Source organism: Ictidomys tridecemlineatus, chromosome 13, assembly GCF_052094955.1.
Source record: "Ictidomys tridecemlineatus isolate mIctTri1 chromosome 13, mIctTri1.hap1, whole genome shotgun sequence".
NCBI lineage: Eukaryota > Metazoa > Chordata > Mammalia > Rodentia > Sciuridae > Ictidomys > Ictidomys tridecemlineatus.
The window spans coordinates 77,586,413-77,611,772 of record NC_135489.1 but is presented as its reverse complement, the minus strand read 5'-3'; the positions used below and the strand labels follow the sequence as shown (position 1 = coordinate 77,611,772).

Sequence of the window (25,360 nt, the reverse complement as noted above, 5' to 3'; positions counted from 1 at the left end):
CTGCAGTGGACCTGGACCTTGAGCCCTCCTCCTAGTGTGCCACCTGCTCCCCTTTTTCCCCTCCCGTCCCTCCCTATCCATGTTTCTTTTCATTCACCCAGGCCCAGGTGCCAGCACTTGGCTCTCCTTGCTTGAGCCTCTGACTACCCTTATTGAGGACCCTTTCTCTGTCCCTTGGTTTCAGGCCCCTATTGCCAGCCCCCTCATGTGCCTCCCCTCTGATCCCCTCATGTTGTGGTATCCTGGCACTGCCTGGACCCTTAGCTACCCCTTGCTTCCCCCAAGACTAGGCTCCTCAAATGGATTCCGCAGCCCACTGACGCCCACCCAACCTCCGCATGCCAGGCATCCCCTCACAGTACAATCATTGGTCTAGGTCCTTCTCTGAGGATCTACTCACGTGGTGAGAGGAGCAGAATTTCCTGTTTTTGCACCATGAATGCTCCCTATGGAACACACAGCCCTGCCCTTGCTGAGTCCCCTTCACACCCTGAACCTTGCGACCTGGCAGTTAACATGGGGCTTGCTCCAACCCAGCCCTGAGCGATCTCCTCCTTTCCCTCCCCTGCCCTCTGGCCTTGCATGCTGCCCCTACCCCAACCCAGCCCTCTCTAACCCTGTCCCTTTGTGCATCAGTCTCAGGGACTGGGCTCTCACCTGAGCCCCTGACCAGGTTCCTCATGTCCCTTGGCATAGCAAGGAGTCTCTTCATGTTGGGTCTGACCTAAGGCCTGTTACTTGGTCCACGGAGCTGGCTCCCCTAGGTGCCCCTTGTGCTTCCTTCTGTCTCCTGGTCCTGACGCAGTCACTACCTGACTTCTCCTCACGCTTTTCTCTAACGATCGCTGGTCCCCTGCTCCTTGGATCACCTCATCACCATTGGTAGGGTGGGTCACCTGCCTGGGAGCCTGTCTTGGGTCCTGGCTCTTGCCCCTCAGTACACCCACCACAACCAACCTGCCATGCCCTCCCACCATGCTCCTCCTGGCCTCCTTCCCTTGTCTGGCTTCCTTTGCCAGGTCCCTGGGCCTGGATTCTCATCTGAGCCAGGATGCCTTATGGGAAACAGAGCCCTGCCCCTCACCTGGGCCCCTTGCTCTGCCTGGGTGCTTGGTCCTCTACCAGGAGCCATGACACCTCCAGGTGGCCCTGGGATTGGAACCTGACTGTCCCCTGCTGGATACCCTGCCTTCCCTCCCAAATCTTGTCCACTATTGTGAGCCTTCTGCCCTTGGCCCTCAGTTCCCTGGCCTGGCTCCTTGCTTGAGCTTCTGGTGTCCGTTCTTCCTCTGTGATTTTCTGGGCTTTGTCTGAGGGCCCCTCACTGTGGCCACTACCCTGCTCCCCTTGGCTTCCCTGTACTGCAGTACACTAGTTCAGCCCCGCCTTCCTGGCCCCTGCCTTTCTGCTCTCCCCTGGCTTGGACCCTCCTCTAGGTCCCTTACCTGGGCTACTTGCTGGGGTCCTGGCCCACATACCACTCACACCTGTCCTGTGGCCCTTTAGGCTGTGCCCTCCTTTGGCCCTCCTGTCCTTTCTGTCTCTGCCAGGCCTGCTTTCCTGATCCCCTTTCCAGGATGCTCACTGGGCCAGGTGATTTGAACTGGCCTCTTGCCCCTGCAGGCTCCCTTTGAAAAAAACATAGCCCTGCCCCTTGCCTGGGCCCTTTGGCCTCCCTCAGCCCAGGCCCTGCTCCAGAACCCTGACACCCTGCAGTGGATCTGGGCCTTCAGCCTTTCTCCCCCTCCGCCACCATCTCCACTTTCTCCCCTCCCTCCCCTCCCCATCCATGTCCATTTTCATTTACCCTGCCCCAAGTGCTAGCAATTGGCTCTCCATTATTGGGCACGGCTCCTTGCTTGAGACCCTGGCTGTCCTTCTCAAGAACCCTTTCCCTTCTCTTGGTTTCAAGCCTCTTTTTCAGGCCCTATCCCATGCCTCCCCTCTGTTCCACTGGTGCTGTGGTATCCTTGCACTGCCAGGACGCTTCACTTTCCCTGCTTCTCCCTAGCCAGGGCTCCTCGAATGGGTCCTGGCTGCCAACCGAACACCCCCTCAACCTCCATAAGCCAGGTATCCCCTCACAGTGCCCTCTTTTGACCCTCCTTTGGTCCAGGTCCCTCTCTGAGGATCTACTCATCTGGGCAGAGGAGCCAAATTGGCTGGCCTCTACACCCTTAAGTTTCCCTATGGGAAACAAAGCCCTGCCTCTTGCCTGAGTCCCCTTTGCTGCCTGAACCTTGAGGCCTGGCAGTTAACGTGCAACCTGCTCCAACCCAGCCCTGAGAGATCCACTCCCTTCCCTTCCCTGCCCTCTGACCTTGCATGCTGCCCCTACACAGCCTTCCCTAACCCTGACCCTTTATGCTTCAGTCTCCAGGCCTGGGTGCTCACGTGAGCCCCTGACAGTGTTCCTCATGTCACTTGGGGTAGCATGGAGTCTCTTCCTGTTGGGTCTGACCTGGGGGCCCCTTGCTTGGGACTGCCAGTGTGCTCCCTTATGTGCCTGATGCGCTTTTCTTTATCTCCTCCTCCTTGTGAAGCCCTTTCTCCCCTTCCCCTTGGGCTTTCCCCTGGAGCTTGCTGGTCTCCTGCTCTTTGGGTCACTCATCCATGGTCGTTCAGGTGGGTCTTTTGCCTGGGCACCTGGCTTGGGTCCTGGATCTTGGCCCCTCCCTGCACTACCGAGATCCCCCGCTGTGCCCTCCTTTGCCCTCTTCCTGGCCCCCTTCACTTGCCAGGCCTCCTTTGGCATGTCCCTGTCCCTGGATTCTCATCTGGGCCAGGGCGCCTTATGGGAAACTGAGTCCTGCCCCTTGCCTGTGCCCCTGGCTCTCTCTCTGGGCCTTTGGTTCTGCACCCGGAACCCTGACACCTGGCAGTCACCCTGGGCCAGGAGCCTGCCTACCCCCTGCCAGATCCCCTGCCATTCCTCTAAAGTCTTGTCCACTTTCCTGGGCCGCCTTCCCAAGCCCTGGCCCTTAACTCTCCATTCCCTGGCCTGCCTCCTCACTTGAGCCTCTGGGGGCCCTTCTTGCTCCATGCTTCTCTGGGCTTGGACTGCAGGCCTCACTGGGGCCAGTACCCTGCTCCCCTTGGCTTCCCTGAACCTCAGAACCCTACAGTCACCCGCCTGCCTGGCGCCACTCTTCACTTCCCTTTCCTGGCCTGGGCCCTCATGTTGGTCCCTACCATGGACTTCTTTCGGGAGTCCTGACCTGCACCCCATCAACACCCTTCCTCTGGCCTTTCACTCCTATCCCTCCTGTTGTCCCTGTCCCTGCTGGGCCCCTTTTCAAGATCCCTTTCCAGGATGCTTACCAGGTCTAAGGGACTGGAACTGGGCGTTTGGCCCTGTGGGCTCCCTTTGGGAAAACGTAGTTGTGCCCCTTGCCTGGTCTCTCTCTGAGGATCTGCTCACCTGGGGCAGAGGACAGGAATTGGCTGGCCTCTGGGCCCTGAAGGATCCTTATGGGCAACACAGCCCTGCCTCTCACTGGGCCCCTTTTGCCCCCAAACTTGAAAACTGGCAGTGGACTTTGGCCTCATGAGGACCTTTCCCTGGGCAATCCCCTCCCTTCCCTCTCCTGTCCTCTAGCCTTGCAAGCTTCCCATAAGCCAACCCAGCCCTTCCTCACCCTAAGCCTTCACCATACAGTCCCCTGGCCTGGCTGCCAGCCTGAGCTCATTACTGCATTACTCAGGTTGCATTGCTTTCTGTGGTCTCTTCCTGTAGTGTCTGACCTGGGCACCCCTTGATTTGGCCCCCAAGCTCGCTACCCTGTGTGCCCTTTGTACAGCCCTCTGTCTCCTCATCCTAGAGCTGATCAAACCTCATCATCTGGGCCAGGGGGGCTTATGGGAAAAAGAACCCTGACTCTTGACTGGGCTTCTTGCTCTCCCTACTCCCTTGGGGCAGCACCAGGAACCACGACACCTGGCAGTGGTGCTGGGCCTCAAGCCTCCCTCCCCACTGCTGGATCCCTTGCCTCCCCTCCCCAGCACTGTCCACTGTCCTGAGCCACCTGTCCCAACGCTGGCCCTTGGCTCTCCATTCCCTGGACTGGCTCCTGTCTTGAGCCTCTGGGGGTCCTTCTTGCTCCGTGATTTCCTGGGCTTGAACTGCGGGCCTCTTTGGGGCCTCTTCCCCGCTCCGCTTGGCTTCCCTGCATCTCACAACCCTAGTGCAGCCCCTGCCTGCATGGACCCACCATTCCCTGCTCTCCCCTAGCCTGAGCTCCTTTCTGCAGTCCTGGCTCTCACCCTTTCTTCCAGAACTTCATGTTGTGCCCTCCTTCAGCCCTCTTATTGTCTTTGTCCCTGTTGGGCTCCTTTTCCAGATCCCTTTCCCAGGATGCTCACAGAGCCAGGGGATGGAAGTGGGATATTTGGCCTTGCATGCTTCCTTTGGGAAAAGGTAGCAGTGCCCCTTGCCTGGGGGCTTTGGCCTCCTTCAGCTTGGGCCCTGATCCTCAATCCTAACACCCTGCAGTGAATCTAGGCCTTAAGCCCTCCTCTTCCTGTGGTACACATTCTCCTTACTCCCCTTTCTCCCCATATACCACCGCAGCCAGGAGAGAGGGGACTCGCCCTTACAGATGGGAGACCACTCCCACCTGGGTGTTGGGGGAAGCTCAAAACACCCACAGCCAGGGTAAAAGTGACTTGCCCTCCAGGAAGGAGACCCCACCCACCTGGGTTTTGGGGGAGCTCATATACCACTACAGCCAGGATAGAGGGGACTCACACCTCCAGTCCCTTCTACCCTGGCTAAGGTGGTATACAAGCTCCTTGCAACACCCAGGTGGAAGGGGGTTCCTGTCTGGAAGGGCGAGTCCCCACTACCCTGGCTGTAGCGGTATAAGAGCTCCACCACCCTGACACCCAGGTGGGAGGATCTCCAGCCTGGAGGGGTGAGTTTCCTCTATCCTGGCTGCCGGGTATACTAGATCTCTCAACACCCAGTGGTAGGCGTCTCCATCTTGGAGGGGCAAGTCCCCTGTACCCTGACTGCAGCTGCTCTTAAGCTCCCTTTAACAGCCAGGTGGGATGTATCTCCCAACTGGAGTGGCATATACCCTATACCCATTGCTTCCATGGTTTAGGAGTTTCCCCCTGACACCCTGGTGGGAGGGGTCTCTCGCCTGGAGTGGCGAGTTCTCTCTACCCTAGCTAAGGTAGTATACAAGCTCCCCAGCGACACTCAGGTGGAAGGGATTTCCTGTCTGGAGGGGGGAGTCCCCACTACCCTGGTTGTAGTGGTATAAGAGCTCCTCCCCACACACACAGGTGGTAGGGGTTCTCCCGCCTGGAATGGTAAGTCCCCTCTTCCCTGCCTCTGCTGGTATATGAAATCCTCTGACAACCAGTGTTTAGGGGTCTCCCACCTAGTGGGGCAAGTCCCCTCTCTCCTAGCTGCAGCGGTATATAAATTTCCCCCCATAGCAAGATGGGAGGGGTCTCCTGCTTGGAGGAGTTAGTACCCTCCACACTGGCTAATGCAGTATAAAAGCTCCCAGACACCCAGGTGGGAGGGGTCTCCCGCAAGGAGGGACAAGTCCCCTCTCCCCTGGATGGGGCGGTATATGAGTTCCCACTGACACCCAGGTGGTAGGGGTTTCCATCTTGGAAGGGCTAATACCCTCTACCCTGGCTATGGCGGTACAGGAGCTCCCCCCTACACCAAGGTGGGAGGGATCTCCCGCCCTTTCTGGCATGTCCTGTCTACCCTGTCTGCAGCGGTATATGAGCTCCCCTGACAATCAGGGTTGAGAGGATCTCACGCCTAGTGGAGCAAGTCCCCTCTCTCCAGGCTGCAGTGATATACGAGCTCCCCCCACCGCCCCCGCATAGCCAGATGGGAGGGGTCTCCTACCTGGAGGAAAGAGTACCCTCCACCCCTGCTAAGCCAGTATAGAAGCTCCCCTCAGACACCCAGATGGGAAGGGTCTCCCGCATGGATGGGCGAGTCCCCTCTACTCTGGCTGCTGTGGTATTTGAGCCACCCCCATTAGCAGATCAGAGGTGTCTCCTGCCTGGAAAGGGGAGTCCCCACTACCCTGGCTACAGCGGTATAGGAGCTCCCCCATGTTAGGTTCTGTAAACAAGTCAAGATGGAGCCTGGCATTTTGCCAGAGGGAGTGGTTTGTGAAGTAAGGCCAGCTAGCCATTAAGTGTGGAGATTCCTTATTGGTTGACTGCTGTATCTAGTTTATATTAATTAAGATAAGCTGTGTGTAATGTATATATACCCCTCCTGTCCTACAATAAATGGCTCCCACTCCTGCTGTATCAATGTACACAAGTTGTTCGTCAGCCCCCCCAGTTATTTTGCTGCAGCCTGACTGTGGCACCCCCACACACACCCAGGTGGGCGGGTCTTCCATCTGAAGGAGCAGGTCCCCTTTACCCTGGCTGTACTGGCTTACTAGCTTTGCCTGACACCCAGGTTGGGTAGGTCTCTCACCTGGAGGGACGAGTCCCCTCAACCTTGGCTGTAGTGGTAAAGGATCTTCCCCTGACACCCAGGTAGGAGGGTCTCCGGCCTGGAGAGGCAATCCCCTTGACCCTGGCTGTAGTGGTATAGGAGCTTTCCCCTACACCCAGGTGGGAGGAGTCTCCCACCTCAAGGGGTGAGTCCTCTCTACCCTGCCTGAGGTAGTATATGAACTCCCTTGACAACCAGGAGGAAGGGATCTTCTGCCTAGAGTGTTGAGTCCCCTCTCCCCTGGCTCTGTCGGTATAGGAGCTCCCCCGACACCCAGGTTATGGGGTCTACTGACTGGAGGGGTGAGTCCCCTTTACGCTGGCTGCAGGGGTATAGGAGCTCCCCCTGACACCCAGATGGGAGTGATCTTCCACCTGGAACAATGAGTCCCCTCTACCCTGGCTTTGGCAGTATACAAGCTCCCCCGACACCAGATGGGAGGGGTATCCCACCTGGAATGGGGAGGCCCCTCTACTTTAGCTTTTGACATATAAGAGTTTACAATATACCCAGGTGGGAGGGGTTTCCCGCCTGTATGGGTGAGCCCCTCACTCAGGCTGCTGCAGTATTCAAGTTCCTCTGGACAACCAGGAGTGAGGGGTGTTCTGATTGGAGGGGTGAGTTCTCTCTACTGTGGCTGATGTATAGGAGCTCACCCAGACTCCCAGGTGGGAGGGGACTCCTGCATGGAGGGGCGAGTCCCCTCTATCCTGTCTGTGGCAGTATATGAGCTCCCACTGACACCCTGGAGGGAGGGGTCTCCCACCAGGAGGGGCAAGTACTTTCTACCATGGCTGGGGTGGTATATGAGCTCCAGATGACAGCCAAATTGGAGGGGACTCCTGCCTGGATGGCAAGCCTCCTCTACCCTGTCAGGGAGTCCCAGCTGAGCTACCTCCAGCCTCCTGTGGTGTCTGCTATCTTTCTTAGCCTATGGAGATGGGCCTTGCAGAACACCTCAACCCACTCCACCATGACGAACCCTTTTCTTTTGAGCTGTAGAAAGACCACACGGGCCAGATGGACCAATACCTGGTGCATGGGGACAAGTACAAGGCACTTCGTGACGCAGTGGGCAAAGCCATGCTCGAGTGCAAGGCCTCCGGCCTTGAGGCTGCTCTCATGGTAGGATGGGCTCAAAAATTCTCCCTGATGCAGGTGGCCCCCCTGACCTTGGTTATGTCAAAGGATGAAGATGTGGTGGAGAGGGCCTCTGAACAGCCCCTAGAGTGACACTATATGCCAGGAGGCAGATGCCCATGGTCTCACTGGTAAGTGAAAGATGTCAGGACAATTAGCACAATCCATAGCTGTATAGATTCACAATCCACATATATGCTTATGTGTCTATTTTGATGTTGATACAGAGATTTAGGATTCTAATCTTTTAAAAATATTTTTAGCTGTAGATGGACACAATACCTTTATTTTATTTTATTTATTTATTTACTTTTTATGCAGTCCTGAGGATCAAACCCAGTGCCTCACACATGCTAGGCAAGAGCTCTAACATTGAGCTACAACACTTGGAGTAAGCCCCAGGATTCTAATCTTTAAATTGTTCTGGTCTTGCTTCCTTTTTGAGGCCCAGTTTATCTGGGCCTTATGCTGGAAAGAGGAAATAGAAAAACCTCTCAGGAAACATTTCCAAGACCAGTGAAGTAGTTGGAGGAGAACAGGTGCTGACTTCTATTTCTCCATCATGGCTGCCTGGCCCTTGTGCACTGAGGTTAACCTGAGCATGTCTCATAAACTCATAGCCCCAGTCATGTGCGTGGAGGGCCATGGTGTGTGGCCCATGAAAGGTTGCTCCAGGTAGCGCTGTGTAGCTTCTGAGTGTTCACTCCATGCCCCACCCGCAGACCTGCAGGAACCCTGGAGCTCAACAGGCCGTCTACCTGCTGCTGGCACTGTTCCGAGAAGTGGCTGCTCTCCACTACTCCCACAACTTGAACCTCCACCCTAAGCCAGAGGTGAGTGACACACTGGGGCTTGAGTTCAGCCTCATGATTAGGAGGGAGTTTCTGAGCACAGTAGAAGTCATAAACTTTTATTTCCTATCAGGATAATAGGAATTATGACCTTCCATAATCTCCTATTTAGGATAGAGGGTGTACCCTTGTTACGTGGAAGAACTATTTTCTATTAAACCTAAATCTTACAGTCTCAGGAACATTACCTAATGTTTATCAAAACAGAGTGTTGAGATCTGCACTCAGGAATGTGGTTGCTGTGTTTCTATATGAAAATTCTCTTTCCTGAAGAATTTCTCCTCCATTAGTAATCCTTTAAATATATTTACCTTGATATTTGATGTGCACTCAGTATCGAAATATGTGACTTTCAAAGAGAAAACCCTAAGTTTACACAGTATTCTTCTTAGACATATCCTAACATGAAAAACGTCTTTCATGCAAGCAATTCGAGGCTGTGAGCAGGTTCATTGAGGACAGCAAGATCCTGTCTCCTCCGGGGGTTAGGCCTTTTGCAGCATCCCTCGTGGCCAACACTCTTCCCTTGCTGAGCGCGGGCCCTGGTGCTGACAGCCTTGAAGGAACAGTGACAGAAATAGCTGTTCACACTGCGGCTGTCCTTCTGTGTGGACAGAGCAAAGTCTTGGTGCCCCTGAGGAACTTGGCCTTCTCCCCAGCCAGCATGGCGGTAAGCTGCATGATGACGACTTTGGTTTCACAGTGAAACTTCAGTGGTTTTTCAGCCTGTGGCTGTGGAACTCTCCGACTTGTCCATCTTCTAGATTCTTTGCCCTGTTGCCCCACTTGATCCTTCAGCACAGTGCTGATGAAAACATGCCCTACCCTTTGCTATTTCACACAGAGCTGTTGTTCATCCTCTGTAAACAGCTCTTGAGCTGAGAAGAAACTTTCTCACTCTGTGCCTCTTGCTGGATCACAGCCACAGCCCACAGGCCCACTCAGCAGGGCCATTTCTGCTCTTGGTCTTTCAGAAAGCTTTTCTTCCAATGATGCCTGAAGACCTGCTGGCTCAAGCCCAGAAGTGGGAGGGTCTGGAAGGCGTCCACTGGTATAGTGAGTATCTGTGTAAGGGGAAGGGTCTCACTCCTCTCAGCTTGGAAGGTCAGCCTGCGGCCATGCCAGATATGAGGTTGGACTTGGCTTCACAAGGTTCTGCTGAAGGCCCATATCACCTGCCTCCTCCTGGTGGTTCGAGGGCCATAGACTTGGCTGGCTAGATGACCAATTCATTTCCCTGCATAGTCATGGGACAAGACCCTTTGGAATGCACTGTTGCTCAGCAGAACATGCCATTTGGAATAAGGGGGGCCTGGGGACCATGCTGAGGCTCATTCAAAGGCCAGTCACAATTCAGGGGTTTTTGACCCAGAGAGAGCTTCCTGTAGTCTGGACCTGGGAGACAGCCATATAACCTCTGACTGTATGTGAGTTATGCTGTTGCCTTGAGTAAGTAACCTTCTAAAACTATTTTTTTAAGTTGTTCTAAATCATTCTCTTGCCATAAAAGGAAAAATCCAAGAGAATTGAAAAGTATAAACACTATCCCCCCTGCCACTAAGTTACTCCTGGTGTGTGTCTGGAATCTAATCTCTCTCTGAAAGCTAAATGCAGACATTTTTCATGGATGACATGTGTTCACTGAGCTCCAGTTTACTTGACATGTCAAGTAAACTTAGCTGATGGCATGGCTCAAGGCTTCTGGTGAGATCATGAGGACATGGGCAATTTCCCCTTCCCACATAGGTCATTTGGTGGAGACTCACTAGCTAACATGTGTCCTATTGTTCTTTGAACAGCTTTCCCTATGGTCATCCGTGTTCTGTAGGAGAGATGAGCCATGGTGTTTGGGGGAGGCTCAAAATGTGCATTTCCCATCTGGGAGGGGAGGGAGGGCTTAGGGAATGAGGGAGACATAGGTGTATTCTGAGGGCTACTCAGGGTGTTCCAGCTGAGTGTGTAAATGGCATTGTAAACAGGATTCTTTTCTGCAGATCTGTCTGTGCATTGTAGGATATTTAGTAGCACGCCTGGCCACAGCTCACTGGGTGCTAGTAGCAGCACCCCTAGCCCAGTGTGATGCCTGAGAATGTCTACAGGCACTGCCCAAGTCTTCTAGGATGCCATGGTGCTGCTGGCTGGGAGCCCTACCTCCCTCCCTGGCCCTGCAGCAGGGATCAGCCACACAGACCTTCAGCTGGTTCACTAGTCAGAGAGAAATGTGGGCTAGATACCAGAGGACAGGAGAGGACAAGAAAGACTTATGGGTGATGAGCCCTGGGAGACAAGCACATGCTGCTCATCTGGGACTCCAGGGAATCTCCTGGGCTGCTCATGGCATCTGCACTTGCTGAGCAACATGCTGCTGGACTAGACTTATGTGTGCTGCTCCCTAAAGTGAACAGGATGCTCCTTGATGTGACTTCACCTTCCTGACTCCCACTTGCTTCCTTGTCTGAGGAGTGAAATAAGAAGAGATTCCAGGGCCCCTCTTATCACTGAGTTCTGTGGTCTGTGAGTGGCAGCTGGAGGGGCCTGCTGTGGCTGTGATTCATAGCAGTGGGGTGCCATTTTACTTGAAAACCTGGGCCCATTAGTGGTAGCAAATCTTATGGTTGGGTTTTTTGTTGTTGTTGTCTAGTGGATGTGAGGAGGTCTGCTTAGAAGTTATTAACACCATCATTCCTGGTGTTAGATAACGATGCTCTAGAGGCTGGCATGCTAGACACAGGGATAGAGAAGGCAGTGAATAGGAGAAAGAAAAATGGGGCTATAGACACTAGTCACTCGACTTGGGAGTAAAAAACTTTATTTTTGGAAAATGAAGCCATATTTGCCCATGGACAGTTTATGTGGTTAAGTGCCCACCCTCTCCCCAGGGCTCCTTCTCCTCCCTAACATACACATGCACCAGATGCAGACTGTGGCACACACCACCTCCTATGCAGGGTGGCTTCTGCACATGTACCAATACTGGATGCAGTGCTGACTGTGTGTCCCCTCTATGTCCCAGTGTGGCAAGCCGATGGAGCAGAGCTTCTGTGTTGACTGTGGTGCTAAAATAGGAGGTATCGACCACAGACCTCATGCCGGCTTCCAAAGTATCAGGTATGTGGACTCAGCTTCAGTCCCTTGGAACCTGAGGCTCTGGGCTGTCCATTCCAGCAGATGAATCATATGAACTATAGAATCACCAACACCACTCTTCTACATCTGGACTGTGTCATGTTGGGGATCCACGTCAAGCATACCTGTAGTCATGTAGTGCTGAAGCTTTTTGGTTTTTTTGCTTTGTTTTATTTTTGTGGTACTGGGGATGGAACCCGGGGCCTCACACATCCTAGGCAAGAGCTCTGCCATTGAGTTGCACCCCGTCCCTGTTTTGTTTTTGAAATTTCAGAAAAGTAAAAGACAGATATAATCTGTCTTTATTTTATTCTTTATTTTCTTTTTTTTCTTTTTTTCACATATAGAGCGCAATTTTTCATATCTCTGGCTGTACAAAAAGTGGAGCCCCATTATTCATGTCTTCATACATGCACTATTTTATTTATTTTTATGTGGTACTAAGGATTGAACCTAGTGCCTTACATGTGCTAGGCAAGCACTCAGCCACTGAGCTCCAGCTCGAGCCCCATAATCAGTCATATTAACTACAGCCATTCCTCCATATCTGTGGAGACTTGTTTCCAGGACACTTTCCTCCATAGATACTCAAGTCCAGATGTTCAGTTCCTTTATATGTCATGGCACAGTATTTGCTTGTGGCCTACAAATATCCTCCTGTAGACCATTTTTTTTAATGGTACTGGGGATTGAGCCGAAGGTTCTTAAGCACTGAGCTACAACACCAGCTCTTCTTATATTTTATTTAAAGACAGGGTCTTGCTAAGTCGCATAGAGTCTCACTAAGATGCTGAGGCTGGGTTTGAACTTGTGAACCTTCTACCTCAGCCTCCCAAGGCACTGGAATTACAGGTGTGCACCATTGTACTTGGCCTCTCACAGACTTTTTTTTTAAAAGAGAAAGAGAGAGAGAGAGAGAGAGAGAGAGAGAGAGAGAGAGAGAGAGAGAGAGAGAATGTTTTAATATTTATTTTTTAGTTTTCTGCAGACACAACATCTTTATTTGTGTGTGGTGCTGAGTATTGAACCCAGCGCTGCGCGCATGCCAGGCAAGCATGCTACCACTTGAGCCACATCCCCAGCCCTCCCATAGACTTTTAAAAAATCATCTCTAGGTTTCTTATTATACTTTATGCAAATTGAATGCTATGTAAATACTTATTTATCATATTTTTAGGAAATAATGACAAGAAAAAAAGCTATTCTTCAGTACACAGTTCTTTCTGAATATTTTTGATTCATAGTTGGTTGAATTCACAGGCGAAGAACTGCAGATACATAAGACTAACTGTACCAGATTCAGAAACTAGATAAAAATCTGACCTTCAGCCAGGAATGTTGATGCACACCTGTAATCCCAGCTACTCAGGAGGCTGAGGCAGGAGGATTGAAAGTTTGAAGCTAGCTCAGAAAACCTTGTGAGACCCTGTCTTAAAATAAAAATAGAAATGACTTGGGGTGTAGCTCAAAAGTAGGGTACTTTTTTAGCACATGTGAAGCCCCCACTCAATTCCCAGAACTGAAAACAATAAATAAAAATAAAAATCTGATCTCATAGTCCCATGCTTGATCCTGAGATGAGTGTGGCTGTCAGAGCTCTCTTAAGATGACATGCAGGACCTTCTACCTCACCATTTATCTGGCTTTTCTGTTACAAAGCTTAAAATAGTCTAGACTCTTATCTTCTTAAATTATCAATGTCTTTGAATCTTGAAAACTTTTTTCCAGTCTGTATATCCTAGTTTTTGATTTGGGAAAATTGAGAATTATGTAGACAATCCCCATATGGATGCAAAAATGCCCCAAACTTGCTGTCATGAGGAAGGTGTTGGTCTCCATCCTGACACCCTGAACTAATGGCCACATCGTGCAGCCATTTAACATTGGGAAAATTGCAGAGTTTGGCCATCCAGCTGTGTGGGTCTAAAGAGAGAAGGAGGTGGAGGCAGGTGGTCTAGGCTTGGAATAATTGGTCCTTTTAGTGTTTTCTTCAAAGCTTGAAACCTAGCTGGGTGTGGTGATGCACACCTATCATCCCAGTAACTCGGGAGGTTGAGACAGGAGGATTGTGAGTTCAAAGCCAGCCTCAGCAAAAGCAAGGCACTGAGAAACCCTGTCTGTCTAAATAGAATACCAAATAGGGCTGGCAATGTGGCTCAATGGTCTAGTGCCCCCCAAAAAGTGGGGGCTCGGAATGTGGCTCAGTGGTTGAGCCCCTGGGTTCAATCCCCATTACCATTACAAAAACCAAAAAAAAAAAAAAAAACAAGAAAACAAAAACAAAAAACTGGGAACCTAGTCATTAAGATGTGAGGCCCCTGGAGCTGAGGAGAAACAGACATCTCTAGTCTTCACCGTGTTTCCTCTCATCCTTTCCAGAGACAGCACAGATAGAACCAAGACTGTCCATGTACTGAGCTACCCAAAACCTAGAGATGTCTTAGTAGTGTCTGTCCCCAGTCATCTTCATTCTCATGCGCCTACTCACTCATCTGGCTATGCTTTTGGGAGCCACTCAAAATCCCAAGGTATAAGATGCTACTGCTAGACTCTCTTATGTTGCTATAGGAAGAACCTGCTGTGTTTGCATCCAGTCCTTTTGTCTACAAAGTCCTAGCCACCTAGGAATTTTATCTAGTCCACAGGGTAAGGCAAAAGTTATAGATCCTGCTTTTCCCTCTGGGGCATATGATGCAATGGGGGAACTACTGCTCAGATTATGGAAAATCCTCTTCATTTTTAAGTTTTTAAAATCTATTTTAACTGACACAAAACAACTACACGTTTGTTACAGTGTGGCATCTTAGCATGTGTATACAAGGTGCAACAATCAGATTATAAAGTCTACTCAGAGTATACAACTCTGTCCATGCCCACACCTGGGCATGGGGAGGTGGTGGAACCCTGTCACCTACACCCTTGTGGTGGCTGCATGAGGTGCAGGGTAGCATTCCCTGCTACTCTGGGATGACATCAGAGCCAGCAATCTCTGGCTCTACTCAACTCCCTCCCTTCCTCTGCTACCTGCGTCATGCTGAGAGAACCCTGACCTCACCTAGAAACCACCCTCTCCCCAGTGCTGGTGCTTCGCTCCCTTGGCTTCTCACTGTGTCCTCTACACACTGATCTCACTACACGTCTTGTCTCGTTGCCCTCACAGGCTGTGATAAACATCATCAAGCCTCTAGTGAGTGACCCTAAAGGATTCTTGCAGCAGCACATCCGGAGAGACTTGGAGCAGTTGACAAAGACGCTGGGGAAGAGTGATGATGAGACCACCCATGTGGTCCACCTCAGCTGCCTTCTCAAAGAGCAGCACCCACTCCCTGACTGGAGTAAGCAAGGGATGTGGGCTGGGCATAACTGGCAGGAGGCCAGGCTCCCTCAGCTCCTGGTGAATGACACTTCAGGAGTGGGAGCAAGCGCTCTGCTCTCCTTGTGGGGGCTGGAGGGGCTGCTGCGCTCCTCCACACACCACTCTCCTGGCTGGGGCTTGCATCACTGATACCTGGTGCTTGTGCATGCACCATTAACCTGTGCCCTGGGAGCACGTGGCACCCCAGCAGGTGACATGTCCCACTTCTGCTTTCCAGAGATGTCACACTTGTACCCTGACCTAATATGTATCTGTACACAATTTGTTACATAAACAAAGTAAGCTACAAAACACTGTCTGCTGAGCTAACTCTTGTACTCTAAACAATTAAATCCAGGCCAAAAGCAAAGGTCTGTGAGGGGACTCTGTAAGTGGTTATCTAAGTGGCATTAGGAGGGATTTCAGTTTCTTCTTGCTTACTTTAAAAATCTTTTAAAACAATCATTGTACCATTGTAGAACAATGTTATTTAAAAGCATACAGATAATAACAGTAGCAATAAAATGTCTGTTACCACCACTGGAGAATCTGTTCCATTTCAGGGATGTCTTCATCACAAACCAGCATTAGCATGTCCTTCCCATCTTAGCAACACTGATTTTGCGGAGCACCTATTGTTCTGGTGTGGCTTCCACAGCACATGGACTGGGGAGCCCTAAACTGCTGCCAGCTCCCCAGGACCACCTTTGCCTATAGGCCTGGGGGCAGCAGTGAGGTGGCTCCGGGTAGCTGTCAGCATTGCTGTGCCCCTAGGCTTTTGAGTTCACGTCTTGTCCTTAGCCATTTGTTTAAAATATTTTCAAGGCCACAGCTGTGGGCTGGAGGGTTGTCAGAGACTAAAGTGTCTTCACAAGGCTTGGAGGCTGGTGTTGGCAGTACCTGGTGAACTTAGGAAGATATCACTCCAAAAGGAGGACTATCTCTATTAACATTATTTAGTCTTTACTATATAGAGAGCACTGCTTTTTGTTTGTTGGGTAACAGACACATTTTGATTTTCTTTGTAGGACATTTAAATTTTGATGCAAAATTGTCAAAAAAAGGACATAGAAACAATTGGGAAAAACATGTTGAAGCTCTTCTTCTACCTGAACTGGAGGTAAGTGGTGAGTGGTGACCACTCCTTATCCCTCTGTCCAGGAGGGGGTCCCATTCATCTGTGAGCACTGTTGACCCACTGTCCTCAGGAGGGCTGTCAGAGGCCTTACCTGGAGAAACCCCTCCTTCTGCTATCCCCCTCCTGCACTAGTCTTAAGTAAGGCCAAGGATTATCAGGAATTCCCAGAGGGCAGATGGCAGTCTGCTCCACTGCTTTTTATAGCAGGATGTGAAAGTAAGAGGCAGAGACCCTCCAGAAATGCATGGACAATCTCTCTGGATTCATGACTGCTCTGCTGAGAACATCACAGAGCTGACTATCCACAGCAGGACAGGGAAGTCAGGAAGCAAAAGGGCAGTGAAATAAAGGCCCTGAGTCTCACTCTGTTTGTGGAGGCAAAAACCCTATGAACAAGGAACCCCCCAATCAGTGAAAGATGGCAAAAGCAAGCATCTGGGTTGTGCAGGCAGATTCCTAAGGAGCTACCGTGGGGTCAAGAGCTGCCTGGTTGTCTGTGACAATGTCTCACTTGCAGAATGCTGTGTCATTTCTTTATCCAGCATCTAGATAAGACCCTGCTGACTGTGAGCACACTCATCAGCCAGGATGTGCGAATCAGCTCTAGCCCTGTGGCCAAAATCATATATGGTGACCCTGCAAGCTTCTTGCCCCAGCTGTCCCAGAAAAGTGTGGCTCATTGCTCAAAGATTTGGAGCTGCAGGAAGAAGATCACAGTTGAGTACCTCCAGCACGTTGTGGAGCAGAAGAACAGCAAGGAGATGGTGCCCGTGCTCTGTCAGTTCCTGCAGAAGGTTTGTCTGCTTCATGGGCTGCCCCCTTTTCCTGGTAGACTTCCACTGAGGACTGGAAGGCTCTGTGCCTTGGTTCAAAGTCATCATTCCTAGAGCCAGAATCCTAAGCAACCCCATCAGCACTGTGATTCTGAATGCAAGGCCTGATCAGGAGTCTTAGGGAAGAGTGCAGAGATCTTAAGACATATCTGCTGAAGTCACAGGAGTAATATGCACATTACATAGTGCACAGTGAGGTTAGCAGTGATCTCTAAGGAAGGCCAGGCGAGACCACACTGGTTACTCGACTGTGATACCTTGTGCTCATCCCCAGAAGCTGAGTAGGCGGTCACCTGCAAGTGCCTGCTGAACAGTCAAAAATATACACCAAGGGGCTGGAGTTGTGGCTCAGCCATAGAGCTCTCGCCTAGCGCATGCGAGGCACTGGGTTCAATCCTCAGCACCACATAAAAATAAATAAATAAAATAAAGGTATTGTGTCCAACTACAATTAAAATTATTAAAAACAAAGAATGCACACCAAAACCAAACCAGAGCCCTCCCTATGCCCTGCAGGTGGGAGGCAGTGTGCTGCATGATGGGCCTGCGGGGTGTACAGTCTCACCTGCCAGACCCAGAAACCATCCCCAGCTTTCACCCACTTGAGCTCTCCTGGGCCACAGTAGAGGTTCACGCCATCTCCTTCATGGACCAGTAGCACAGCTGGCAGGGAGCAGAATGATTGGGGAACGTCTGGTGCTCACATTAGGAAGGACTTCATGTTAGTGTTGTGATCTCTTATTAAGACATGGTTTTATTTGACTGAGGATACTGGATCCTGGCCCTTCAGAACAAAACCCAAAATCACATCAGCTACCACTGCAGTAGGCCTTGGTCTTTCCTTTCAGCAGCCTCACACCCAACCGTGGGCCCAAGAGTCAATTTTGTTTTAAATTTTTCTCAAATTACTTATTTTTATTAATTCATTAGCTGTATATATAATGGGAATCGGTGTGAAATTTCCATGTATGCATATAGCATGCATTGATCTTGTCTTTGTGTCTGGCTTGTTTCACTTAACATAATATCATCTAGTTCTATCCATTTTGCTGAAAATGACAGGAGTCATTTAGTCTTATAGCTGAATCATATTCTATTATGTATTTAAACCACATCTTCTTTATGCATTCATCTGCTGATAGCCTTCTAGGCTGATTCTGTGTCTTATTGTGAATGGTGCCACATAAACATGAGCATGCAGTACCTCTTTGATACCTGATTTCCTTTGGAGTGGGAATAGTTGGATCACATGGTAGATATTTTTTTAGTTTGATGAACCTCCATACTGTTCTCTTTTATTAGGTATTAACTAAAAGTTGTACAAGAAATATATTAGATTTCCTTTTTCTCTTAATCTATGCTAGCATTTATTATTTTATTTTTGGGTTCATCTATTTTTGGGTATGGGGGACTAGTGGCAATTGAACCCAGGGCCTTTTCTTGGGCTTCCTAAGCAAGCAATGCTCTACTTCTGAGCTACAGCCCCCATTTCCTGCTTTTTTTTTTTAAAGACAAGGTATCCCTAAATTGCCTAGACCAACTTAGAACTTGCTCAGGCTGGCCTTAAACTTGTGATCCTCCTGCCGCAGGCTCCCAAGTAGCTGGGATTTCACACCTATCTTATTATTTTTTTTAATAAGAGTCATTCTAACTATGGTAGGATGGCATCTCATTGTAGTTTTGATTTGCATTTCCTTAATGACTATTATATTGAGCATTTTTTCATATATTTGTTAACCACTTATATTTCTTCTTTTGAGAATTGTCTATTCAGATCATTTGCTCATGTTTAAATTGGATTACTTTGATTTAAAAAAATTTGAGTTATATATTCTGGGTATTTGCCTGCTGTCAGGTGAAGAGTTGGCAACTATTTCTCCCATTCTGTTAGGTTGTCCCTTCACTCTGTTGGTTGTTTCCTTAGCTGTGCAGAAACTTTTTAGTTTGATGTGATCCAATTTGTCATTTTGCTCTTACTTCCTATGGTTTTGGGGGCCTATCCAGAAACCCATCACCTGTGCCAATGTCTTCAGTGTTTCCCCTGTTTTTCTGCTGATAGTTTCAGAGGTCAAGTCTTACATCTGGGTCTTTGGTCATATAGAGTTGATTCTTGTGCAAACTGAGAGATGGGGCCCAGCTCAGTCCTTGAGGCAGCTTTTCATGAGAGGAGAGTGAGGACTTGATCCAGTTCATCCAAATCCCTCACCACTTGGTGAAAGGATGGGATGACCCCTTTCCCATTTGCAAACTTCAGGGTATAATCACATAAAACAACCCACTGACCAAATTAAACTACACAGGAAGTCCCCATCCTGCCCTAAAATCTGTACACCCCATGTTGTTTCTCAATTAAATAGAGGAAGTGTTACTGAGCTATCTTCTCTTCTCCAGGAAGCAGAACTGAGACTGGTGAAATTCCTGCCTGAGATTTTGGCCCTGCAAAGGGATCTAGTAAAACAATTCCAGAATGTTCCAGAAGATGAATATTCCTGTTCCATCAAGAGTTTTATTAGCAGTCACAGTTCAGGTATGACTGCTGTCTGCTGCAACCAAAGATCAGGACTATCCATGTTTGGTGGTTCAAAAGGATCATTCAGGCTGGGACATGAGGATGGGGCTCAGGTCCTAAGGTAGAGAAAGAGGAAAAGGATGCTAAATCCCAGAGATGGCCATGAGCCACTGCTGTGGCTAGAAAGCCCTCAGCCTCTCCAGCTTCTCATACAGCCTAAAACTTGAAACTCAGGCATGCTGCTGAGTGAGGGAAGGTGCAGGGTCAGGTTCTTGGGAGCACGCCTTGTGGTTTGACCCTGGCCAGCATGGTGGTGGGGATTGTTTCCATGGGGCTCTTACCAAGTGTTTTGTTCAACAGATGGGCTGAGGCAGCTATTCCACAACAGGATCACCATCTTCCTGTCCACGTGGAATGCACTGAGGCGATCACTGGAGACCAATGGTAAGTGTCCTCCTCTACGTGGCTCTGCCAGCACCCTGCTGTGTATGTGGCAACACATCCTGTTGATGGAGGTGCTGAGATACATGAATCAACCTCCAAAGTAACCCTCAGTCATCTTGAGTCTATAAATATGGAATCAGAAAGGAGTTGGAGGCACTAGAAACTTAGCAGCCAGGGCCTAGATCTTTGGACATGGCTGCCCGTGGCTTCCCTTCTCTTCCCCTGCCTCCAGACAAATGCCTGGAGCAACATCCCTTTGCTTAGTAATGACCCTGTCTTTTAAAGGTGAAATCAAGTTACCTAAAGGCTACTACAACTCTGAGTTGGATCTGGACACAGATTTTAAGGTCATCCTGCCCCGGCGTCGGGGCCTTACTGCATTAGTTAGCTACTTGATTAATCTACATAATGAAATCATCTACTTGATGGAGAAGTTCTCCAAGGAAAACAACAGATACTGCGTAAACTCACCACCCCTGCCACCAAGCTGGGCTGCAGACTCTAGCCAGCAACAACTCCTGTTCCCCAGATCCTCTCTCAGCCTTCCTCAATAAAGCCCCGTATTTGCACATGGTTTTTCACTTGCTTACACTATAATGCAGAAGCAGGAGCATATGCCCCAAAGCCCTAGGCCTCACACACTTGCTCTGGACACCAAGACCTGTATCTTGTGTCCCTCAGCTATTCTGTGGATGCCTCAGAGGTCACTGACCTGCATGTTGTCAGTTATGAAGTAGAGCAGGACCTGAAGCCTCTGATTCTCTCCAACTGCCAGTATCAAGTGGAGCAAGGTGGGGAGACATTGCAGGAATTTGACCTGGAGAAGATCCAGCGGCAGATCAGCAGCCACTTCCTCCAGGGCAAGCCCAGACTGACCCTCAAGGTAGTCTGGGCCCTCTGCAAACAATTTGCTGTAGTTATGAACAACCTTTGTGAGTTTCAAGGGGAACAGACAAGTGAAACCCAGGATGTTGTCTGTGTTATCTCCTCCCCACTAGTGATCTGTGGTCCCTACACCTTCTCTGGGCCGGAAGGTGACCCAGCTCTCTTCCACATCACCATCACTATCTGCACCTGTCCCCCAGGGCAGCCTCAAGTGTCAGTGGACTGGGTTTCCACTGCAGTTAATGGCACCACCAAGAAGACCTCACTGCTGCCTCCCCTTCAATTGCATATGCAGTCCGTGCCCAGGAACCACCACACAGACCTTCCCCATTCTCTTGTCCTCTAACTGCTATGGCCTTGGCTTCACTTCAGAGCATTCAGCCATCAGTCCAGCTGCCGAGTGCCAGGAGCACCGCTTCATCTTAGTTTCCTGCCAGAATGCCCTTATGTGGGGAGCATCAGTGCAGGCACCCCTGGAAAGGGGTAGTCAGGAACCCCCGCCCCCAGCCAGTCTGCAGCATGTAGACAGTTACATGGCCTCCACCACACTCCCTCATCTGGCACAGAGGCCCTGTCACCTAGCCCTAGCTCAACCTTCCAGCTGTCTCCAGCCCCTTCCTTCCTTGCTGCATCAAACCCTGTGAACTGCCTCCCGACTCCCTGAACACAGTGGCACTTCTATACTGTCCCTTACCGTGGCTGCACTCATCCTTACAGGTCCAGTCAGGTGTCATTCTCAGATGTATTTATTCCTTCATTATAGTTAGCCTGTCAGTTGTTTGAGCCTAAAGCCATTTTTAATTCATCTTGACAGTGGCTGTCTTGTGCACAGTCTCTGCTCAGTGTTGTTGGATAGGTCACAAATATGCACATTCCCATTCCTGTTCCTCCAGCGCTCTTCCTCTCTGTGGTCGGCAGATACACTATTCTACAGGGCAGTATCTGCAAGGTCACTGTAGCCAGGTTAGATTTCTTGTGTTACTTGTGTTACTGTGGAACAGAATCATCAGAACACAACAAAGTTACATGCCTTGCCCAGGAATATACTGTCCGGCTTGGTACTTCCACTGAGTCACTGTTGAAGAATATATCTGTCATCAGATAGAAGCCTTCTCTATTTTAATTTCCAAAAACTTTTTTTCTTTCTCACTTAGGGGATACCCACGCTGGTATACAGACATGACTTGAACTTCAAACATCTCTTTGTGGACATCAAGAACAAAATGCCACAGGTGGTCATGATAAACCCTCACTTGCAGGGTTGTTCCATCCACATACGTAAGGACAGTACAATCTCATCCTGGTGTCTGCTGTGAGCACCAGGCTTTCTGGCTCCCTGAGGAGCTTAGGGATCCCAGAGCTCAGAGAGGCAAGCAGGATGGCAGATCACCAAACTTTCTTGATGATAACAGACCAACCCCTTGGGGGTTGTTTTCTCAATGATGATATCATGACCAGATATCAATATCCAGCAGCATATTAGCAGCTGCTTCAGGTGCTAAAGGTTACTCATGCTCCTTAGGTTCTGCTACCAACAAGTGGAGAGGCTCTTGTGCCTCTCCGTGTCCTCATGGATCATGTGGAGGATTCAGTTAACTTGGGCTGATTTCTGTGCAAAGTCTGAAAGGCTGCGGCACTCAGCATCAGTTCAAGCACAAGCATCAGCTCTTACCATAAGTGTTGGATAGTTGGCCCTGCCTGTGTTGGCAGCTCACAGTTGGGCTCTTACCAAGTAGGAGAAGTAATAGACTGACCCAAGACTCTGTCCTGATTTTGGTTTCAGAGCCCCCTCCCCAACTCGGCCATGGGTGCCATCAGTGGAGAGCTTCGGTCCTATAGCGATGCCTGTGAAGCACTGTCTATTATAGAGGTCACTCTGGGCTTTCTAGGCACAGCTGGTGGGGATCCAAATATGTACCTAAATGTGTATGTCCAAGATATCCCGCAAATGAGCGACCAAACAACTCCGGTTTTAAAGGTAGGTCTTGTGTGCTTTTCAAGGAGAATCAGGATCACCTGGTCTTAGTTTCCTGCCAGAATGCCACCACGCAGGAGCCTGGTGCAGGCATCTGTGGAAAGGGGTGGTCAGGAACCCCACCCCTCACCAGTCCACAGAATTTCAGTGCACACTGGGGACAGGAGAGGCAGGAACGCTCAGTGCTGACCACCTAGTAGAGCAGGATGCAAAGGTGACTGAGGACATTGACTACCTATTCACTGCGTGATACAGTTACAGGCTACTGCAGGAGGCGGAGACTCTCAGATGTTTCCAAGATGAGGCAGGTAGACTTGTGGATGGAACAGAGATGGCCTCATGATGAAAATAGACAAAATTAGGGAGAAGTGCCCTTGGGTACCACTCAGAGTGAGCCTTCACTCCTACTTGGGACCCTCTTCCTTTTCCAGGCTTTAAGCAGATGTCAGTTAAAACATGCTGTTGTCCTCAAGCAATTCCTCTCTGCTCATAAGTTGGAACAGCTACTGCGACTAAAGAAAGTGAGTCTGCCCTGCTTCTGCCCAGACTGAGGGTGCTGCACACTGGTCCCAGGCTTTGATGTTGTACTTTTTCATCTTTTTTAGGATCCCTTTTGGGAAATCAGTTCTAGGTACAAAGCAGACCTCAGCCCAGAAATTGCTAAGCTCCTCAGGACCTTCCTGAATCACACAGACCTAGATGCTTTCCTCATGGAGCTCCATGAGCTGATAGTGTTAAAACTAAGAAACACCCAGGCCCAGGAGAGCTTCAACCCTGAATGGAGGTAGGTGTGCACACCTAGAATGTTTGGCATCTCCCTTGACATGAAGGTAGTTCCACCTTACAACAGGACCCTCTGTCTACTGTTCTCTATCACCAGAGCAACTGAGAACTTATTTCTTTGGTTTTAATTTTTTGGGGACTTCTAAAAGATAACTATGAAATCATATATGCTTATTATAACAAGTAGACCTAACTATGTCAAAGAAGTATGCATTTTAGATTAGGTAGATTAAGCTACACCAATGTGTGAAATCTGAAATATCCAAAATTATGTGAATTTTACATTTGTGTCAATCTAATGGCCAAAAAGTGGTGTCTTGTTTTCACACCTACTTGTGTGGCTGGGCACATTTTTAAATCTATCACCATTTGTTTATCATCCTCTGAAATAGCTCTTGGTAGCTTCTGGTTATTGGGCAGGGCAGTTGATCTGTTTTCTTCCTTCCTTCCTTCCTTCCTTCCTTCCTTCCTTCCTTCCTTCCTTCCTTCCTTCCTTCCTTCCTTCCTTCCTACCAGAGATTGCACCCATGGTTACTTAGCTACTGAGATGCATCCCCAGGTCATTTTATTTTTAATTTGAGATAGGACCTCACCATTGCTAAGGCTGGTATCAACTATGTGATCCTCCTACCTTAGCCTCCTGAGTTGCTGGGATTGCAGGCATATACCACCACCCCTAACCAGTTTATCCCTTTTAAAAAATATTTTTTAGTTGTAGATGGACATAATATCTTTATTTATTTAATCTTATGTGGTGTTAAGAATCAAACTCAGGGCCTCACACATGTGAGGTAAGCACTCTATCACTGAGCCACAATTCAGCCCTTATCTCACTTTTTAAAAAATATTCAATTTTTAGTTGTAGATGGACACAATATGTTTATTTTATTTATTTATATGTGGTGCTGAGAATCAAACCCAGGTGAGTGCTCTCCTTTATCTCTTTTTTAATAATTTGTAAAAGCTCTTTGTATAGAATAGATTATTTCCTTTGATCTACATGTTACAATTGATAGAAGTAAGAAGTCAATTGATAGGATTTTTTCATAAAGCCTCTGTGGGGCTGGGTGCAGTGGTGCGTGTCTGTAATCTTAGGAGCTCAGGAGGATTGAAGGTTCAAAGCCAGCTTCAGCAACTTAGCAAGGCCCTAAGCAACTCATCAAGGCCCTATCTCTAAATAAAATATTGAAAAGGAGTGGAGATGTGGGCTGGGATTGTAGCTCAGTGGTGGAGCACTTGCCTAGCATGTGTGGGGCACTGGGGTCGCTCCTTAGCATCACATATAAATAAACAAAATAAAGCTATTGCATTTATCTACAACTAAAAATATATTTCTTTTAAAGTGTGGGGGGTGGGGATGTGGCACAGTGGCTAAGCACCCCTGAGTTTAATCCCCAGTACTTCCCCTGCCTCCCTCAAAAAAGCTGCCATAGGGACATACTTCCTTATCACTTCCCAGGGTGCTAAGCTGCACTGTTTTCTCCTGCTGCTTTTATAGTTCTACATTGCACATTTCTTTCATTAGTCAGTTCACTTTTATGTGTGGTATGTGGCAGGTATTTCACTTGACTGGCTTTCTGGATGGACAGTCAGGCTACATTTGCTGTTTCTGCCCTCAGGCCATATGGCACATGCCTGTACAATAAAGTTCCCCTTCCTAGAGAATTTGCAACCTTTGGCAAGATAAACCATGAGAGGAACACTTTCCTTTTTCTGAGTGGCAAAGCTTTGTTTCTGATGCAGCCAGACAGGCCCATCAGTGGAGTGCCTGAAATGGCCTAGCTGAGCATCATCGAGGAAGCTCCACTCCCCAGAAGCCTTGAGCCTAGGACTC

General features: G+C 49.3%; 1 protein-coding gene and 2 long non-coding RNA genes across 3 annotated transcripts in view; all 3 read left to right on the top strand.

The window, feature by feature from the left end:
* LOC101970728 (E3 ubiquitin-protein ligase RNF213-like) overlaps positions 1 to 14,202 on the top strand; it is a 196,186-nt gene extending 181,984 nt beyond the window's left edge. The window contains exon 52 of the mRNA XM_078030412.1: positions 13,984 to 14,202. Within this exon, the coding sequence (XP_077886538.1) occupies positions 13,984 to 14,152 (169 nt within the window). The 3' untranslated portion in view covers positions 14,153 to 14,202. The remainder of the gene's footprint in view (positions 1 to 13,983) is intronic.
* A 698-nt stretch (positions 14,203 to 14,900) lies between these two features.
* On the top strand, positions 14,901 to 16,886 carry LOC144369933 (uncharacterized). The gene is made up of 3 exons (XR_013429782.1): positions 14,901 to 14,939; positions 15,988 to 16,079; positions 16,640 to 16,886. It is a non-coding gene; the product is annotated as an uncharacterized LOC144369933 (long non-coding RNA).
* A 2,475-nt stretch (positions 16,887 to 19,361) lies between these two features.
* LOC144369934 (uncharacterized) lies at positions 19,362 to 20,256 on the top strand. Its single transcript, XR_013429783.1, has 3 exons — positions 19,362 to 19,457; positions 19,800 to 19,883; positions 20,169 to 20,256. It is a non-coding gene; the product is annotated as an uncharacterized LOC144369934 (long non-coding RNA).
* The last annotated feature ends 5,104 nt before the right edge of the window (positions 20,257 to 25,360 follow it).